This window comes from Anabrus simplex, chromosome 6 (assembly GCF_040414725.1).
Source record: "Anabrus simplex isolate iqAnaSimp1 chromosome 6, ASM4041472v1, whole genome shotgun sequence".
In the NCBI taxonomy this organism is placed as follows: domain Eukaryota; kingdom Metazoa; phylum Arthropoda; class Insecta; order Orthoptera; family Tettigoniidae; genus Anabrus; species Anabrus simplex.
In genome coordinates, this window is record NC_090270.1 from 275,618,227 (window position 1) to 275,638,586 (window position 20,360).

General features: G+C 41.7%; 1 protein-coding gene across 2 annotated transcripts in view; it reads right to left on the reverse strand.

Annotated features, from left to right (window-relative positions):
* The window catches only part of Dgkepsilon (diacylglycerol kinase epsilon), a 225,774-nt gene that overhangs the window by 171,660 nt on the left and 33,754 nt on the right, over positions 1 to 20,360 (reverse strand). For both annotated transcript variants that reach the window (XM_067150428.2, XM_067150427.2), the window contains one exon: positions 19,839 to 20,042. In XM_067150428.2, coding sequence (XP_067006529.1) covers positions 19,839 to 20,021 — 183 coding nt within the window. In that variant the 5' untranslated portion in view covers positions 20,022 to 20,042. The remainder of the gene's footprint in view (positions 1 to 19,838; positions 20,043 to 20,360) is intronic.

The following is a 20,360-nucleotide window of genomic DNA, read 5'->3' on the forward strand; positions in this document are numbered from 1 at the left end:
TCGCTACAATCTAGGCTATAAATAATGTTAATCAAGTTGAGTGAAATGATAGTTTAGGGGAAAGCCTAAAATTTTATTCTGAAATATTTACGTTATTGGTGGTGGTATTTTAATGCAAATCGGTATTCAAAGTCGGGAAATGCGTCGCTATAATCTAGGCCATAAAGAATTGTATTCACACTGAGTGAAATGGTAGTTTAGGGGAAGGCCTAAAATTTAATTCTCAAATATTTGTTATTAGTGGTCGTATATTAACGAAAGTCAGTAGGCCTAGCCTGGGAATAACTCGCTACAATTTAGGCCATACATAATTGTATTCAGGCTGAAAAAAATGGTAGTTTAGGGGAAGGCCTAAAATGTAGTTCAGGAATATTGATTTTATTAGTGGTCCTATCTTAACGAAAATCGGTATAGGAATTCGGGGAATACGGCGCTGTAACCTAGGCCATAAATAATTTTATTCACGCTGAGTGAAATTGTATTTTATGGGAAGGCCTAAAATTTAATTCTCAAATGAAATGGTGTATGGCTTTTAGTGCCGGGATATGTCCGAGGACTTCGGTTCGCCAGGTGCAGGTCTTTTGATTTGACTCCCGTAGGCGACCTGCGCGTTGTGATGAGGATAAAATTATGATGAAGACAACACATACACCCAGTCCCCGTGCCAGGGGAATTAACCAATTTTGGTTAAAATTCCCGACCCTGCCGGGAATTGAACCCGCAACTCCTGTGACTAAAGGACAGCACGCTAACCATTTAGCCATTGATATTCATGTTATTAGTGGTCGTATCGATATAAATACTACATAACTAAAGTTATATAGTACTAAATTTCCGATCATTTATGCCGTATACATTGTTAACGTACCGATTATTATCACAGAGTTATTAATGAATTTGGATTTTTCTTACGAAGTCCATATCAGCGCCGAGTCACAAGAAAATAGGTAAACAGAATTTAATGAAAATTGGTATGTAAAGTCGGAGAATAAGGAACTACAGTCTACGCTATAAAGAATTTTATAAGACTCCCTATTAACACAAAGTCGAAAGAAAACTAAATGTGAAGGCCTACAATATAGAAAGCTCATAAAATTGATCAACAATAACATTACATTGACCACTGTTTGTTGTGATGTGCTTTGTCTCTTCTGTTGCCACTCATCTCCGATAGATAGGATTACTGCTGCATACCGAGTATTTTTTTTAAATTTACCTTACGTTGCACCGACACACATAGGTTTTATGGCGACGATGGGATAGGAAAGTGCTAGGAGTGTGAAGGAAGTGGCCTTGGTCTTAATTAAGGTACAGCCAAAGCATTTGCCTGGTGTGAAAATGGGAAACCACGGAATACCATCTTCAGGGCTCGAATCCACTATCTCCCGGATGCAAGCTCACAGCTGTGAGCCCCTAACCACATGGCCAACTCGCCCCGTCGTACCAAGTGTAACAGCCTGCCCGAATATTGGCGGGAAGTCGGTGGGAGTTAGATAACTTTCTTCTTTAGCATGCCATTCCTCTGGTTCATAAATTTTCTGATACTACTGGTACGTAACACGCTGGTACATCAAAGCATTCAAGCTATTCAATCCCTACTCTGAGGCAGTGTGCATATATCATAGATCGGCACCGCAGTACTGTTCGTTAAAAGTGAGAAATCATGCAGTTTTTCATATGATAGAGTATTTTATATGATAACATTGCTTTTAATCGCTACCTTCGTACTGACGTTTTTGTAATGGCCTATGTTGACTTCAGTTAGGAAAACCACAAAGTCAGTCTTTCTGAAAATCCCGTAGCGAAGCTACTTTTCTTACAATTCATTAAAGATTTTACATAAATACTGTGCTGCAATGAGCACATAAATACAGTTTTCCAAGAAATTGTGTGATTTTGATGGATAATTATGTACGTAACAAGCGTGGTAGTACCAGCCAAGTATTACAAGGGTGGTAGTGCGGAAACTGACTCAAATAGTTTGCGCACAAGTGATAAATATGAATGGTACTTATTTAGCTTACCACTTTTCTAAGAGACAAGTGAAAAAGAAATAGAATACTTGCACGGCTATCTAACACAATTCACAATAAAAAGCGACAATCCACAATGGCTACTTCAAACTGTGTGAGCTTCCCTCCAACATTTGTTATTCATTCTTGGAGATTGTTGTTGAAATAGCAAGTGGACATGATTCACCTATCTTTCACTAACTGCACCTTTCAGCTGCTATCAGTGTGACTCCAGCATCGATACTGTTCACATGTTCTAATGTCTTTCACGTGGGAATTTATTCACCAAGCAGAGTAGGCTTTGGCTTAACAATGGCCATGGCTTTACAGTGGTGTTACAGCTCTGTATTAGGGAAGCAGTGGGCTGGTACCACCGTCGACTGTCCTGAGAATGATTTTCCATGGTTTTCCATTCTGCTGTACTAAGCCAAATGCTTCTTTCATAGGCGACAGCCGCCACCCCCTCACTTTCCCTGCATCTCAAATCACTGCTTTGGCCTGAGAGAGGGCATAACCCCCCCCAGGAAGCCTGCCGTACCCCTTCAGGGTACGAAATGAAAACATTTTTTAGTGGTAGTAAGAATTTATTGAATGGCACAAATGAGCAGAAAAAGAAGCATGTTGTGATATCTTTAGAAGTGAAAGTGGAAGTAAATGGTTGGACCAGGGAGAAACATGTATTAAAGCTGTAATACAAACGTGTGAACGCTTTCTTCTTTGGTTTTATACAACACTCGCTGTTACCAACGGCTTCACTCGCGAAGATTTCATAATTTAATAAAAATTACTTGTTCCTCGGTACTGCACTAAGACATTAACTGAAAATCCCTAAAGTATAAAAACTCACCAAAAACTTTCATTTCATTTACCCCAGAACCTCTGTGTAAACCTCGTTTGTGGCATTGCCTTTTTGGGCTAAGATGACCAGGCTGCTGGCAGACCTAAGTCTGGAACATGAGACATGAAACTCTACATGTGAGAAACAGTCCTCTTTTACGTCGAAGAAAAAGGGTTTCTTTATTCTAAAGGAGGTTCCAAACACTAAATTACACGTCTGTAACATATTAGCTTTTGAGATATAAGTATCCTCATAAAGAGAATTAAATTCCTTCACTTATTTTTGATCTCCAGCTTAAGTTGATTTTCCGAAAACAATAAGTACGTGTTCCTTTATTTTTAAAGGAGATTACAAATATCCATTTTCATGCTTGTAACAGAAGTTTATGAGATATACTGCAGATATACTAATTTTATAAACTTCCCCACTCCTTGGCTGAGTGTTCAGTGTTGAGGCCTTCGATTCACAGGGTTCCGGTTTCGATTCCAGGCTGGGTCGGGGATTTTAATTGTGTGTGATTAATTCTTCTGGTTCGAGAACAGGTTGTTTGTGTTTGTCCCAAAACTATCTTCTATAAACTCAACAAACCACATTACCAACCACAACAGGAATACGCAATAGTAATTACATCCCTACACATAGGGTTGGTATCAGGAGGGCATCCAGCCGCAAAACAGCGTCAAATCCACATGTGCGACGCAGTTCGCACCCGCAAACCCACAGGTATGAGAAAACCGGTAGAAAAAGAAGATACTCATTTTAAAAATTCACCCACTTTTTTATTATTTCACACCCTTAAGTGGATATTCCAAAAACAGTGTGTTCATTTATTTTTTAAAGAGATTCCAAGTACCAGTTTTAATGTCTGTAACATCTTCAGTTTCTGAGATATATGTATCCTCATATAAAGAATTAAAATTATTCCTCCATTCTTTTCACCACACCCCCTCACCACTTAGGTGACTTTTCTTAAAACAAACATTTGTGTTCTTTTATTTTTAAATTTAGAAGTGAATTATCAGAATCATTCACTATAAGACCTGGACTTCAACAAGGAGACGGACTTTCACCATTGTTATTTAATTGTGCATTGGAGAAGGTTATGCGTGAATGGAACAAGAAATGCCAACCAACTATCAAGATCGGTAGAAGTATTAATCTCAACTGCCTTGCCTTTGCGGACGATTTAGCATTACTTCCAAATACAATAGAAGAGGCTAAATTTCAAATTGAACAACTAGAAATTATAGCAAAAAAATGGGATTACAAATTTCATTTGGAAAAAAACAGAAATGATGCCAACTTTTAAAGTTGATTTATCAGTTATTCAACTGAAGAGCAATAAAGAGATTAAAATTGTTCAGAAATTCAAATATCTTGGGGAAATAATAACATGGAACACAAATGAAAAAGAAGCAATAGAACACAGAACAACGAAATTTAAACAAGCACAAAGACTTACCTGGCCAACCTATAAAAAAAAAAATCTCCTTCGATAAACACTAAGCTGAAACACTAATTCCATAGTTAAACCAGAGGCAACATATGCTAATGAAACTTTATTCAAATTAAATGTAAAATCTACAACAGACAAATTACAGAAAACTGATAGAAGAATTCTTAGAACAATTATTAATAAGAAACACCAAGTTGATGGACAGTGGAGATTGTTGCCTAACAACATTGTCTATCGTGAATGTGAATCAATAATATCTACAATGCGTGAAAGAAGAATTTCCTTTTTCTGTCACATATCAAGATTACCAGACACCAGGATATTGAAACAACTATTTAATTATTTTTTGAAAAATAAAATCAATAATAATTGGTTCAAAGAAGTTCAGGATGATTTGGAAGAATGGGGTATAACTCAGCAACAAATCAAAGACAGAAAAGAGAAGAGGATTTTGAAGAACAAAAGCATAAGTCTCAAACTACAAACAGTTGAACGGAAACAATATACTATATCGGACACACAAAGGGCTTCCAGGTCGGAGAGGATGAGAAAGTTCTGGGAGAAGAAAAAGAAGAAATTAACTCAAATGTATTGATTTAAGTGCTCCAATGTGGGCGTAAAATATGTAAATAAATAAAGGAGATTCCAAATACCAATTTTCATGTCTGTAAGATGTTAGGTTTTTGTGATATATTGTAGGTAATCTCGTTGCTGTAAGAATACTGGAGCCGACGTTGCCATGGTTACGGTAGTTCATTTCTTTATCCGATTCCTAGAGCAGGGGTAGTGTGGTGCCAATATCTCCACAACGGTTGGTTTTTTAGGGCCTTAAAACATAGTTTTTGGGCCCATAGGGCTTACCAAGTTTTGATTTTTGCGTCAAGGGGCTTAAATCGAGCTTTGTCTCGTCCTTGTACGACAAATTCGATATTTAGTCTACGTTAGCCTAGTATTTTTATATCTCCCCATGTTGCCCCCACCCCCACCTCAAATTGTGTTGAAAATAAAATATAGACTATAGCACTCAGGGATAGCGTATCTTTCTATTAGTGAAATAATTTTTAGAATCGGTCCAGTAGTTCCTGAGATTAGACATTACATACAAACTTCATTTCTTTATATAATAGTATAGATAAAATTCATTAAGGTATGAAAAGAGGCTTAAAAGTGACACTGTATCATGTACATTGGTACAAAGTTTCATATATGATTATTCGAATGCGAAATATCCACGGCCATTTGTATTATCCGAGTTTTCAATTATCTGAGGTGCCATCAGTCAATATTACCTCAACTAATAGGGGTTCTACTATAATCTAAGAGCATTTTAAAAGCCTTTAGTTGATCTGCCTAATGAAACCTAGACAATCTTCAGATTAAAAATATTCTCACCAGTTCTGTCAATACTGACCCTTACACTTAGTGCCGCTCATCAAGGTTTTACACAAAACATGCTCTCTATATATGCTGCAGTAATTTCCACTAACAAGTCTAGTGCCTGGTTCCATGCCTAAGTGGTCAGCATTTTGGCCTTGAGTCCAGGGTTTGATTCTTAGTTGGGTTAAGTGATTGTAAACAGTCAATTTCCTTGGCTTGGGAACTAGGTCTTTGTGCTGTCTCCAACATTGCTGCAACTCGTACACTACACACAACACTATCCTGGCCCACAAACATACAGTTTCTAATCCATAGCAGACATAGCTTCCCTCACTCATAGGTCTGCCTTTTTAGGGTTGCATCAGATATGCAATAGCCACTAGAAATTATTATATCAAGTTTAGTCCTCTAGCTTATTATACAGGATTCACTTCCACATCAATGTTCACGCATAGCGCTTTTTAATATCAACTTAATGGAGAAAGCACTGGAGACAGCCATAACAGAATGCATCTGTTCAGCCAATACTGGGACATTGAATTACGAAGGGGTGTCAGAAAATAACCAAAATTATTTTTTTGGTGTTTCAATATTTCTGTGCTGGAGTTTGCAGGTGATAGTACTGGAAAGGTCTGACCTTGAGTTATACAGTGTGAAGTACGTCACTCACCTCAGGCTTCTCAGTTGCAGGGGAGCAGCTGATGAAGGAGGCCGTGTTTGCTGTACACAACATTGATCTCAAGTTGCAGCGGCAAGCTTCAATTACATTTTATGTTCTCCTGGGCAAAACTCCAACACAAACAGTGGACATGTTGCACCAAGCTTACAGAGAGAAAGCCATAGGAAAGATGCAAGTTTTTGAGTGGCACAAACGCTTTAAGGAGGGTAAAAATGATCTTGAGAATGCTCCACGCCCCGGAAGACCCACAACTTCGAAAACTGCATCAATGTGAACACAATCAATGTCATGTTGTGGGAAGACCGCCGCAATGTGTATGATCATGTAGTTAAAAAGCAACGTGTTGTTACTGCTGATTACTATTGTGGAGTGTTAAAGGGGCCACTGAAAAGAGAAATTGCAGAAAACAGACCAAACTTTGCTCAAACAGGATGGATCCTGCACCAGGACAATGCACCTGCGCATCGGGCAATCTAGACACAAGACACAATAACCGAATTGGACATTGAGGTGATACACATCTACCTTATTCATCGGACCTAGCACCATGCGACTTCTACCTATTTCCTGTAGTGAAAAGGGAATTTCGGGGTCATCATTTTCGAAGTGATCAAGAAATAAACAATACAATTTCGGGTATATTCAACAGACTACCAAGAAAGAATTGAACAGTGGACTGAGCGCTGGAACCATTGTACTGTGTCGGAGAGACAATTCTTTGAAGGTCTGTAAGTGAATTTGAATAAAGGTACTCAGTATTTTGCTGTAATAAAATCATTCCAGTTATTTTTTGACACCCCGTCATGTAATACAAGAAGAGCTCAAAACATCCACCATATGCCTCATTGCAATTGTGAACACACCGCTCACCGCCTCATGTTCGAACACTCTCGGCATTGCATATATTTGATGGCAACCTTGTTCCACATGCTGGTGAAGTACTGCAATGTCTGTAATGGTATGCCTGATGCCTAACTTAATTCTAATTGCAATCCCACCTCCCATTCCAGCTAATAACTAAAACAACTTAGCTTGTAAACGACTGACCATAGGGCATATTGTCATTGCACCTCAAAATACCATTACGTGACAATGTTGAGGGGAGAAACATTGACCTGCTACCCATTCATGTATCACTTTAAACAAAAATTTGTTGATGTAGTTCATGCAATACTGCACCTTAGATGACAAAACCTTTCTGGTCAGAGTTCTAAGCTGAAATATTATTACACAGAAGTTTTTCTAAGCGCAACAACGATATGTTCAGAGGGACATTTTGTGTTGGGTTTTTTCTTTGAGGGGGGGGGGGGGTGTACTCTCTGCCTCCCAATTATTTCCCACATGCTTACTTATGCTTTTTTAAAACTCACCCATGCCCTTCTTATCATCCATATGGTATTGCCTAAAGTTCAATTCTTACAACCTTCTTTTTTACTGCATTGATTTTTAACTAGGATGAACACAGCTTAGTGATTACTCATTCAATCTATCACTTCGGTTTCTGTAGAGACCTCATTTGGTTTTATCAACACCACATCCAGAATATTTTTTCCTCTGGTTGGTTCCATCACTTTCTGATTGAGCTTCCCTTCCTGTGCTTTCTGTCATTTGCATTACCTTCCCAACTGACATCTGGTAAACCGAGATCACCCTATCTGTGTCGTTCTCCACATAGCAGATTACCCTATCAAGTGGCCCCAAATCAGTGTCACCCCTTCCAGGTCTGTACACACTAAAATCATCATTGTGGTGATGATGATGATGATCACATCTAGGTCATCGGCCCCTAATGGTATAAGATGAAACTAAATGACGTGATAATTATAAGTATTTAAAACAAACGATGATGAAAAATGATTATGAGTTTAAAATAATCAGTGGATCTAATTCACAATGCCTTATTTTCTGATAAAATGATAGAAAAATACAGATTACAATAGAATAACAATGCATTGCCTCGGAATGCAGTAATATATATTATTCAAACAAATATTTAAAAAACACATTAAAATATACAAACACAGACTAAAACAGAGTCAATAGAATATTATGTAGTAAAGAATAATATGAAGACTAATAGGGAATACTATGTTTATATACGATAAACAGATGACGAGGTCTGATGACTGTTGGTCATCTTGTAATACATCTTTGCCAATTATCTTTAGAGATGAGCCTTACACCTAGAATTAAATGTTTCTCATCCTCAATTTTTTTTTTTTTTTTTTTTTTTGGAAAGTTAAAAAGTTTTCTTTCACCAGTAGGAATAGTTCCCCTCCTGTCTCCATAATAAACACTCCTGTTTTGTGAGAATATTTCTGCATACTATATTATCACATCTCAGCCACAATTCAACTCCTATTATAAGGGGCAGTCAAATAAAAATACAAACACCCACTACAATGTGACCATGGAATGGTTTTCTTCAAAAGTATTTACCAAAAGTGTTAACATATTTATCTGACTGAGAGACGATACGTTCAATTCCAATTTTGTAGAAAGAGGTACGTTGCTGAAAGTTCCACATCTGCACCCACTCTTGCACTTCCTCGTTCAAGTGAAAACGACTTCCACGAATGTCTTTCTTCAGTTTGCCAAAAATATGAAAATCACAAGGTGAAAGATCTGGCTGTTGAAGTGTTTCCCATCCAAATGTCTGAAGTGCAGCCTTCGCTAAATTGGAAGTATGGGCGCAAGCATTATCATGCAACAGAAGGACTCAGCTTGACAGCATTCTAAAGCGTTTTGAATTTATGATGCACCACAGTTTCTGCAAAGTGTCTTCGTAGCGCTGTGCACTGAATATGGTTCCACACTCGAGGAAGTTGACAGAGGACCCCTGCAGTCAAAGAAGTTTTTTGCTAGTGTCATTATGTCGCACCGACACAGATAGGTCTTATGGCGACGATGGGATAGGAAAGGCCTAGGAATTGGAAGGAAGCTGCCGTGGCCTCAATTAAGGTACAGCCCCAGCATTTACCTGGTGTGAAAATGGGAAAACACGGAAAACCATCTTCAGGGCTGCCAACAGTGGGATTCGAACCCACTATCTCCCGGATGGAAGCTTACAGCCGTGCACCTCTAACCGCACGACCAACTCGCCCGGTCAGTCAAAGAAGAAGATCATCATGACTTTCCCAGAACTTGCGTGAACAAACCAAACCAAACTTCATGGTAAACAGCCCTGGAAGGGCCTTGGCCTACCAAGCGACCGCTGCTCAGCCTGAAGGTCTACAGATTACGAGGTGTTGTGTGGTTAGCACGATGGATCCTCTCGGCCGTTATTCTTGGCTTTCTAGACCGGGATCGCCATCTCACCGTCAGATGGCTCCTCAATCGTGATCACATAGGCTGAGTGGACCTCGAATCAGCCCTCAGATCCAGGTAAAAATCCCTGGCCTGGCCGGGAATCAACCCGGGGCCTCTGAGCAAGAGGCAGGCACGCTACCCCTACATCACAGGGCCGGCATAACGTGTGTGAACAGCTTTGGATTTCTTTGGAAGGGGAGAACTGTGATGTTTCCATTGTTAGCTTTAATGTTTACTTTCAGGTTCGAAATGGTGGCACCACGTTTCATCTCTTGTAACAACACGGGACAGAAACGCATAATCTTCCTTATGGTACCACTGCAGATGATGCAAACATGATGCCATTTGTCTGTCTATTGTCTCTCCATCAGTTGATGTGGAACCCACTGTGTGCAAATTTTGCAGAAATGCAAGTGATCTTTTATAATGGCATGCACAGAGCAATGGCTAATGCTAACCTGAACATAAATTTCTTCCTCCATTATTTGTCTGTTTTACCAGATAAGGCCACCAATCTATCCTTGCAGTGAAGTGCGCCCTTCTTGGAATCTCCTATGCCACTTGTGCACATTCATCATGGACATAAAGTGTTCACCATACACAGCAGACATGAAACAATGAGTTTTGTGTACTCCAGCACCTTCAGCCACCGGAAAACAAACCACTCTTCCCTGCTCTTCTTTGCTTGCCTTCATTTCTGCAGCTGGACGAACACATTAGACCAGCCCGCACACTAACAAAGACATAACCCAACAACTGCGTGCACCTGTGAGTTGTCACTATGCAGTTCTCCTACCAGAGCAACGGCAGTATCGATACTTAACAACAGTGTTGCCACCTTTCACGTGGAATGTGTGTTATGGCAGGTGTTCAGTTTTCATTTGACTGCCCCTTATACAATGTCTGGTGATTATATACACTGACTGACAGAGCAAATGCAACACCAAGAAGGAGTGGTTCGAAAGGGATGAAAGTTGGGGAAAAAACAGAGACGGCACGGACGAATAATTGACGTTTATTTCAAACCGATATGCAGGTTACACAATGCGCACGGCATCGACTCAGTAGGATGTAGGACCACCGCGAGCGGCGATGCACGCAGAAACACGTCGAGGTACAGAGTCAATAAGAGTGCGGATGGTGTCCTGAGGGATGGTTCTCCATTCTCTGTCAACCATTTGCCACAGTTGGTCGTCCGTACGAGGCTGGGGCAGAGTTTGCAAACGGCGTCCAATGAGATCCCACACGTGTTCGATTGGTGGGAGATCCGGAGAGTACGCTGGCCACGGATGCATCTGTACACCTCGTAGAGCCTGTTGGGAGATGCGAGCAGTGTGTGGGCGGGCATTATCCTGCTGAAACAGAGCATTGGGCAGCCCCGGAAGGTACGGGAGTGCCACCGGCCGCAGCACATGCTGCACGTATCGGTGGGCATTTAACGTGCCTTGAATACGCACTAGAGGTGACGTGGAATCATACGCAATAGCGCCCCAAACCATGATGCCGCGTTGTCTAGCGGTAGGGCGCTCCACAGTTACTGCCAGATTTGACCTTTCTCCACGCCGACGCCACACTCGTCTGCGGTGACTATCACTGACAGAACAGAAGCGTGACTCATCGGAGAACACGACGTTCCGCCATTCCCTCATCCAAGTCGCTCTAGCCCGGCACCATGCCAGGCGTGCACGTCTATGCTGTGGAGTCAATGCTAGTCTTCTGAGCGGACGCCGGGAGTGCAGGCCTCCTTCAACCAATCGACGGGAAATTGTTCTGGTCGATATTGGAACAGCCAGGGTGTCTTGCACATGCTGAAGAATGGCGGTTGACGTGGCGTGCGGGGCTGCCACCGCTTGGCGGCGGATGCGCCGATCCTCGCGTGCTGACGTCACTCGGGCTGCGCCTGGACCCCTCGCACGTGCCACATGTCCCTGCGTCAACCATCTTCGCCACAGGCGCTGCACCGTGGACACATCCCTATGGGTATCGGCTGCGATTTGACGAAGCGACCAACCTGCCCTTCTCAGCCCCATCACCATACCCCTCGTAAAGTGGTCTGTCTGCTGGAAATGCCTCCGTTGACGGCGGCCTGGCATTCTTAGCTATACACGTGTCCTGTGGCACACGACAACACGTTCTACAATGACTGTCGGCTGAGAAATCACGGTACGAAGTGGGCCATTCGCCAACGCCGTGTCCCATTTATCAGATTCACAATTAAGTATTTATTTTCCACCTAGTCGATACAATGATTGCTTAAGGCAATTTTTAATGGTCAAAAGTGGTACATGTTTCGTATATTATCAACATCTTCAGCCACATAACACTGTTTAGATGAAAAATGTATAAAATTGACAAAGTAATGCTTTTGACCATTAAAAATTGCCTTAAGCAATCATTGTATCGACTAGGTGGAAAATAAATACTTAATTGTGAATCTATTGAAGTGCGATACGGACCATGAAGCTGATTTTATGTAATCCCATTTATCATTCGCTACGTGCGCAGCACAGCGGCACATTTCACATCATGAGCATACCTCAGTGACGTCTACCCTGCAATTGGCATAAAGTTCTGACCACTCCTTCTTGGTGTTGCATTTGCTCTGTCAGTCAGTGTATCTATTAAATTACTTCATTCCATTCCATTCCTTACAATACATCTACAGTTTAACACTACACCTGTTAAAGCATTGCTCCGGCCACGAAATTCACGACAAAGGGGCAAGAATCATACCTCTATTCTGAACTATATCATTCATGGTTGATTTACATGAAAACGGGGGTGTCATGCATGAACAAGTGCAATAATAAAAGGTGTATACTCTTTTCTGAGGGTAAATTACTTCAAATATATCCTCAAATACTCCAGATACGTAGTAGGCTCCGTTGAAGTAAGGCTATCCATTCAATCAATCACTCAGTTCCCTAATATTCTGGTAATCAACTGAAAAATCCTTTCTATACGGCATAAATAAATTCAATTAACTCCCATATAATCTTACTACCATGTACTATCGGCTACTTAAATAACAGAAACGCAATAACAACCCTATATCTAGTTTATTAGCATGCTAATATATATATAATAAAAATATCATTTCAGTTATCGGCAATGGAGAAAAGGAATCGTATGAAATTACAAAACCATTCTTGGATTCTTGATTTTTTGGTGATAAACATAATTGTAGATCTTTAAATTATCATCGTTAAATTGAGTACATTTACATTATTCTCCAATAATATACCATTTTTCAATATTTTAAATTAATTTATGGGAAAAGGTAGGGATCAAAACTTTATTCATCAAGAGGGAGTGGAATATCTTCCTGTTACTACTGTTTGGGAATGTCTTTGGGGTATCACTTGGATTCTCATCTTTACTTTTGGTTTGCTTGTTTGGATTCTCACTACTGACTCTTTATGTCACAAGATAAGTATTATGTTGTTTAATTATGGTTTCAGAAACACCAAACATTCCTATCATTGCTAAAATTGAGTAAATTAAAACTGTACACCATTATATGTATACGATAAACCAAATATCCTTACTACAGAGTGCCATAGATATAATAATAAATCAGTCTAACCTGCGAAAATCGTGCCATGTGAATTCCTGATCATATGCCAATTCTTTTACTTACATTCTCAAATATCTCATCGCTGTGCCAAGATTTTGTCAAAAGAAAAACTGTTCTACTAATCAGCATTGACGCGCTGAACTTCTCGTATATTTATGCGAGATTCCATGTTACTCTAGTATATTTACACTACGTGACGTATAATAAACAAGTAACCTACCAATATCTTTAGTTTGAAAGTCACTACGAAACATCTAATGTTTGGATCAAATCATACATTCAACTGAACATGGCCTGAATCCTTCGCTTGCAGTGCTAACTTCAATATAAATACTATATGTAACACAGGAACTCGCAATTCTATCAACTATCCATTACTCACGCGACGAACCAAATTATATTTCTCATAATAACAACATTCTGCCATACTAATATTTCATTTCCTTCATATACCTCCATACTTAAAAAAACATATCCATTTAACTTCATTTAAATACTCTCCGTGTTACGGTAGAAATGATCCATAACCTGAACATTCTTTCACAAACTGCAACTCCGTAATATTTCAACATTCCCTTACAATGCAATTATCGTACTGGCCATGTCTGCTGCTCACATTGACCACAATTACTAGGTTACGTTTCGTATCTCGCATGCATTTCCTTTAACCACAACTGGTCTAACGTTACAGGGTCTGTTCATATAGATTGGCATTAAACATGTACTTATGCTCATTCTGTTGTTGTTTTCATCAACCTAACAGACAGACAGACCACGCGTCTCAATGGATATGCGGGCTGGAGCCCGGATCCTTTGAGCCATTTTAGCCCTTCGACCTTCCGGTCTTGAGTGCTGCTTTCGACAGATATTAACTAGACTGCATTGATGTGGATGGTGGTGGTACCTTGAACGAAATCGGACTGGTCAGAATGTGACCTGCACCCCGAGAGGTGGTTTACATTAGGATGGCCTTGGGTCTCTTATGACGGAGACCCTCGGTTTCGTAGTTTCCAAGAGTGGAGATAAGGGGGTTAGTGTTTGAGCTGAGACCAGAATAAAATTTCTTTGCGGATTTTTGGATCCTGGGATAAATTTCTTGAATATTGAGGTCGGTGTGGATGTCACGATTCCGTTCAAACCATTGGGCACCTGCAATCATGCGAAGGGCACGATTTTGAAATCTCTGGACTTGTTGCAGGTGCGTTTTGGCTGCGATCCCCCAGACGGGACTGGCATACTCGAGGATTGGCCGAATGGAGGATTTGTATAACAGGAGTCTGTTTTCCAAGTTGAGCCCATTGTCGGCTTTCATGAGTGGAACAATTTCATGGAGGCGGCGATGTGCCTGGGCCGAAATTTTGGCAACATGATGTTTAAATGTTAGTGCTCTATCAAGGGAAACACCCAGGTACTTAGTAACATCGGACCACCGAATTACTTCGCCGAAAAAATTCAGTGGTTCTGGGTCAGTTCTTGTTCGTTTTGAAAAGAGAGTAGCACAACTCTTATTGACGTTGATTTTGATTCTCCACTGTCGAAGCCATGGTTCGATAGTGGAGAGAGCATCTTGTAGGTAATTTTGGACTCTGGGTGGTTGCCAAGAGACAGCAGAGATTGCAGTGTCGTCTGCATACATGTAGACATTCACGCGCGGTGGGCGGGGTATGTCAGCCATATAGAGGTTGAAAAGCACTGGGGAGATGACTCCACCCTGGGGGACCCCAGCCTCGATAGGGCGGGGGTCCGACAGGGAGAGACCCACCTGAACCTGAAATTTCCTATCAGAAAGGTAGCTATGAAGGAGTAGGACCAAGTAGCCTGGGATTCCGTAAAGCTTGAGTTTGTAGATGAGCCCTTGGTGCCATACCCGGTCGAACGCGCGCGAAATGTCTAAGAAACAGACTCCTGTATGCCTCCTCTGATTAAAGTTCTTGGTTATCTCCTCAGTGAGTCTGATTAGCTGGTGGGTAGTGGAGTGGTCACTACGGAATCCAAATTGCTCGTCATTAAGGAGGTGGTTATCATCGATGATTTTCTGTAAGCGGGTGAGAAGAATTGCTTCGAATAGTTTTGAGAGGATGGAGAGGAGAGAGATTGGTCTGTAATTTTGTGGAAAGGTGGGGTCAGCTAGAGCTTTGGGTATCATAATGACCTTAGCTAATTTCCAGGGAGAGGGGAAATGAGCAAACCTGAATATAGCATTAAACAGTATAGTGATGAATGTTAACGCCTTTTTGGGAAGGTTTTTGAGAAAGGTGGCCGAAATGTTGTCAATACCAGGAGATTTTCTATTTTTTAGTTTACGGATGGCGGCCATGACTTCAGAGGGAGTGACAAATTTGAAGTCGGGAGGTATACTGTGTTCACCTAAGTTTTCAATTTCCTCCTCGACGAGATCGATGAAGTTATCGTCTGAGGGGTCAATGTTAGGAGTGCAAGTGGTTTCAAAAGTGTCGGCAAGAGCGTTGGCTTTGTCGACATCTGAATGGGCCAATCCTCGAATACCATGAAGGGTGGGTATGCCAGTACGCTTCCTAGTGAATCTCCTAGCCATCCTGTGCAGTGAGTTGTCGGCCACACTTAACTCGGCTAATCTGGATCTCCAGGCTCTGATTTTGTGGTTTCTAATAAGTATGGCTAGGTTTCTAGTTTGCCGGTTCCAGAGGGACTTTAGGTACGGGGCTCTGAACCGGTGCCATAGTTTGCGGGTTTGGTTCTTGATTTTAATTTGATCTAGTATTTCGGTGGGAAGAGTTTCAACTCTTGTCTTGGCGAAAGAGGGTCCCACGGCGGAAGATTCAGCAGCCTCAATGATGGCGGAGGTGATTGTTGTAGTCAGTGTATCAATATCTTGGGGTCCTTTGATGCTGGGGTTGCCGGTGATGTTGGACTGGATATGATCACGAAAGGATTGCCAGTTAATTTTGCGGAGGTGTATGGGAATGGGTATAGGTGAGTGAATGGGGCTGGAGGTTATGGTCATGAGCACAGGGAGGTGATCAGAATTTAGAGCTTCGATGGTGGTTAATTTGATGTAGTGACGGATATTGGAGGATATGGCAATGTCGAGGGTGTCAGGAGCAATGTTTGGATTGTGGGAGTAGTAGGTATGTCGATCCGGACCATGGGTGAGGAGGAGTTTGTCGTCGCAGTGGCGTGAGAGTTGATTACCTCTTGTATTTGAAGTGCGGCTGTTCCAGCGGGGTTTCTTGGCGTTGAAATCTCCCGCAAGTACATGTTGTTGTCTATGGCGTATAATTTTGTCCAGATCAGCCGGGTCAAATGTGGCTTTGGGCGATATGTAGCAAGCAGAGAGGCTGAGGGAACGTTTGTGTGTGGCTACTTCTACGGTGGTGGCTTCAAGAGCGGTGAGGTCAGGGGGGGTAGGAATACGCTGGTGGGAGAGGGTATTTCTGATGAATACAGCGGTACCTCCATGTTCACGGTTGGGACGGTCGTTGCGATATGATTTGAAGTTTGGAATATGGCAGGAGTGACGGGGTTTGAGCCAGGTTTCACAAAGGAGGGCGATGTCTACCTTCAGATCCTTGAGTAGCTCACACAATTCAACGTGTTGGCGCTGAAGACCTTCAGCGTTCCAGAAAAGGACCCTCAGCTCTCTGGGGGATGCCCTGTGGTTGTTTGTATTACTCATCTTGGAACCACTCAAAGACTGCTTCTAAAAGGGCTTGTTTTTTGGCAGCAGGCGTGGGGGCAGCAATTATACGGGATAGGGTCTTCTTGATGAGGTTGATTATACTTTTGAGGGAGGGATCAGAAAGTAGTTTGAGAAGTTGAAAAATTTCCGAAGTGTTGCTGGTCAGGGAGGGGGTAGACGGTGCTTCCCTTTGTGATAAGGAGGCCGCGGAGTTTGGGAGAAGAGGAAAATCGTCAAGTGAGAAATTGATACCGTTGGAGGGAGGGGGAGTTTCTGCTTGGATAGGTTGGCCATTAGTAGCATTAGCGTATGTGACGGTTTTGAGTTGAGATCTTGATGGCAGGGGGCCGAGGGCACCTTTGCGGGCGGAGGGGAGTCTGGAGTTGTAAGATTGGACAAGCTTGAGGTAGTGGGTACAACCCCGGTAGTTGGCAGTGTGCTGATCTCCGCAGTTGGCGCATCTTGGTGTTTGGGTGCGGTCTCCTCTCTTCGGACAGTCGTTGGAGGCGTGGTAAGCTCCGCAGATGACACACTTAGGAAGACAATGGCAGCCTCCAGAAAGATGACCTAACCGCTGGCATTTGAAGCATTGTACAGGGCCATTTGGGCTGTTGTATTTTTCAACCTTGATGTCCGTGCGAAGCAGGTGCTTGATGTCGAACATGTTCAAGTCATCAGGATGATTAATGTTGTAGGTGACCAGGAACAGTGGTAGTTTCCTCTTGGTTTTCTGGGAGGACATTTGAGCAACAGAGATGATGCGGAAACCTAAGTCACCAAGTTCTTCGGCAATGTCAGCTGGTTCTTGGGTAATGTGCAGACCACGGATGACGACTTTCCTGGTATGCCTGTCAACCAATAGGCGAGTATGATATTGCCCTTTACATTTTGTGATCAGGGCTTTCAGGGTCTCGAAATCTTCAATGTTGCTGGTTTGAACCCTGACTCCATCATGAAGCACTTTGAGAGAGTATTCAATGTCGTTGGCTTTGAGAAGATCAGTGAATTGATTGATGTTTTTAACATCCTTGACGTAGACTGGAGGGATTTTGATTCTGGGTGGACGAGTGGTTTGGGGGGTGTTCTGGACAGTTTGGGTTTGATTGGTGGGGCCAGAAGATGGAGAAGGGGGTAGGGGGTTAGTAGTAGAGCTGGAGGGGGTGGAAGTTGTTGCAGAGGTGGAGGGGTTGGGAGGTTTTGACTTGGGTGAGGAGGGGGGGGACGGAGGATTATTGAACACATCGAAGATATTAGAGAGTACCAATGGTCTAGGTTTGGCGTCCAAGTGTCTGGGACGTCTTCTTTGCGATCTTCCTGAGGGGGAAGAAAATTCAGCTTCTGGGGCGTCGTCATTGGTATCTTCTGGGGCGTCGTCATTAATGGTTGCAACATTTGTTAAGTTGCCAGTGCTGGCAGACAGTAGAGCAGGGGACCTGCTTCTTGAAGATGGGGGTGGTTGCGACGATGACCTTGCTCTTGAGATGTTGGCAGGAGGGGTCGATGATTCAGATTCGGAGTCCGATGTCTCTGATGAACTGTCAACTACCGAGGGGGCGGGGGGTTCATTAGTGTTAGGAGGTAGACGGGAAGGTGCCGAGTCTTTCCTCATGAAAGGTGGAGTTACAGCAGGGGGGGGGGGGTCTCGCAAGCACTACAGTTATACTACAGAAAATGGCACATATCATCGGTTAATAATTGAAATTCACACTCTAGTATCCGTTCACTGGCACTAAATCTCTTACTGTTAGCACTCCTGCACTCAAACGAAATATTTTCCACCAATTGATTTCAAATTCAGTACGATGCAAACCATAATACTTATCTCGTAACGGGATTCTGCTGCTGAATTTCTCCTGGCCTAGGGCATCTTGGAACAGGCAGCCATCGCAGTCTAAAGGTTACGTCATCTCCGGCTTCGGCTGGAAATCTTGTCTTGAGCTAATTTTCATCTTGAGCGATCTCTCCATCTGTTTAGGCTGATTCCATCTTGTCACCAGTTCTCATGAAATGATAAAACAACAAATACATGGTAGAATGCATATTTCACTGGTGAACAGTAGGTTATTCAATGCGTATAATTTGCTATGTGATTCTCGTATCGGTCATAAATATCTCTCTTAATTTTGTTGATATCTTTAATTCAGCCCATTTCTCGTTAATTCTATTGCCTAAACAGATATTGTTTCCAACTTGAAAACAATAAATTACGCTTTTCTTAGCATAAACTGGCCACTATGATATTGATTTTGGCCACTTTCATTTCAATGTTCGACCCGGCTGTAGTCTCTTTCTGCTTCAGTATTTGACCGACACAATAATAAATAAAAAAAATAAAATGTTCTTCTTTAAATTCTATGTTTATCCTGCAGATATTAGCAGTTAAACTCTTCAACAAAGTATATAATATTACTTTAATATTTAATATCACGTCAATCCCTTTCTTCTCTGCCAGTAGGTCGTCCTGATCCTCCTCAAATCGTAATTTTTTTCTAGGTAGTCAAGAATCGGTTTGATTCAATTTTTTTTTTTTTTTTACGGTCCATAATTATTTAATCTTGAAACTCTTTTCTTTGCGACCGGTCGATATCGATTTACTCTATCTCTATTCTGTACATTCGTACATTGCCTGAAGCTGTTCTACGCCATATTTGTCCACTGTTTCCATGACAGTTATCGCCGCAAATGTAACGTAATGGTACAACACTAACAACTTTAAGTCATCCTTACTCAAATTCCAGTTTGTAATACTCTCATCACCACTCCCTAGTCCACACTGTTTCCCTGAATGTACCTGATTAGGATTATAAATTACCGTAAGTCGAAACTGAAATAGTAGGCTTCAGATATTACAAACCATTTTTAAAGGTCATATGACATACTGAACTCAAGTAATTTCGTGTTACATACGAAAGTATATATAGGGATACTGTACCTTCATAGACAGTTGAGTATAACACCAATTGTGCTTCTTTGACACATCACGGATTGCAATGTGAGGATCTCTTGAGAAGTATTTCAAGACAGATACTGCCACACCAAAGGCCAATAAAACAGTCAAAGTCTGCAAGAGCACACAAATGAAGTCTGTGCCAGGAATGAAAAATAGGGGCCACATTCTGCTCTTCAGTACATAATCCTAAAATACCAAAAATAAGATATTAATACACTAAGTATAAGTGTACAAAATTACATGATGTGTGTGATGCAATTACAGTTGAGGGACAAGGTACATATACATAAAAAATCCAGCACAAAATGGCAATAAAGAACACCAGAGAAGAACTGTAGCCATGTAAACTATATAAAGATTCTTCTTAATTCTCAATCCAAAGACTGGTTGGCAGTAATTCTCCTCTACACCTCCCTGAAATACATTTAATCTCTTCTGTGCCGTATGTTTTAGGCAATTCTCCTGCCCCCTTTGGGCTTTGTTGGCTGCCTGGTTGCGCCTTTA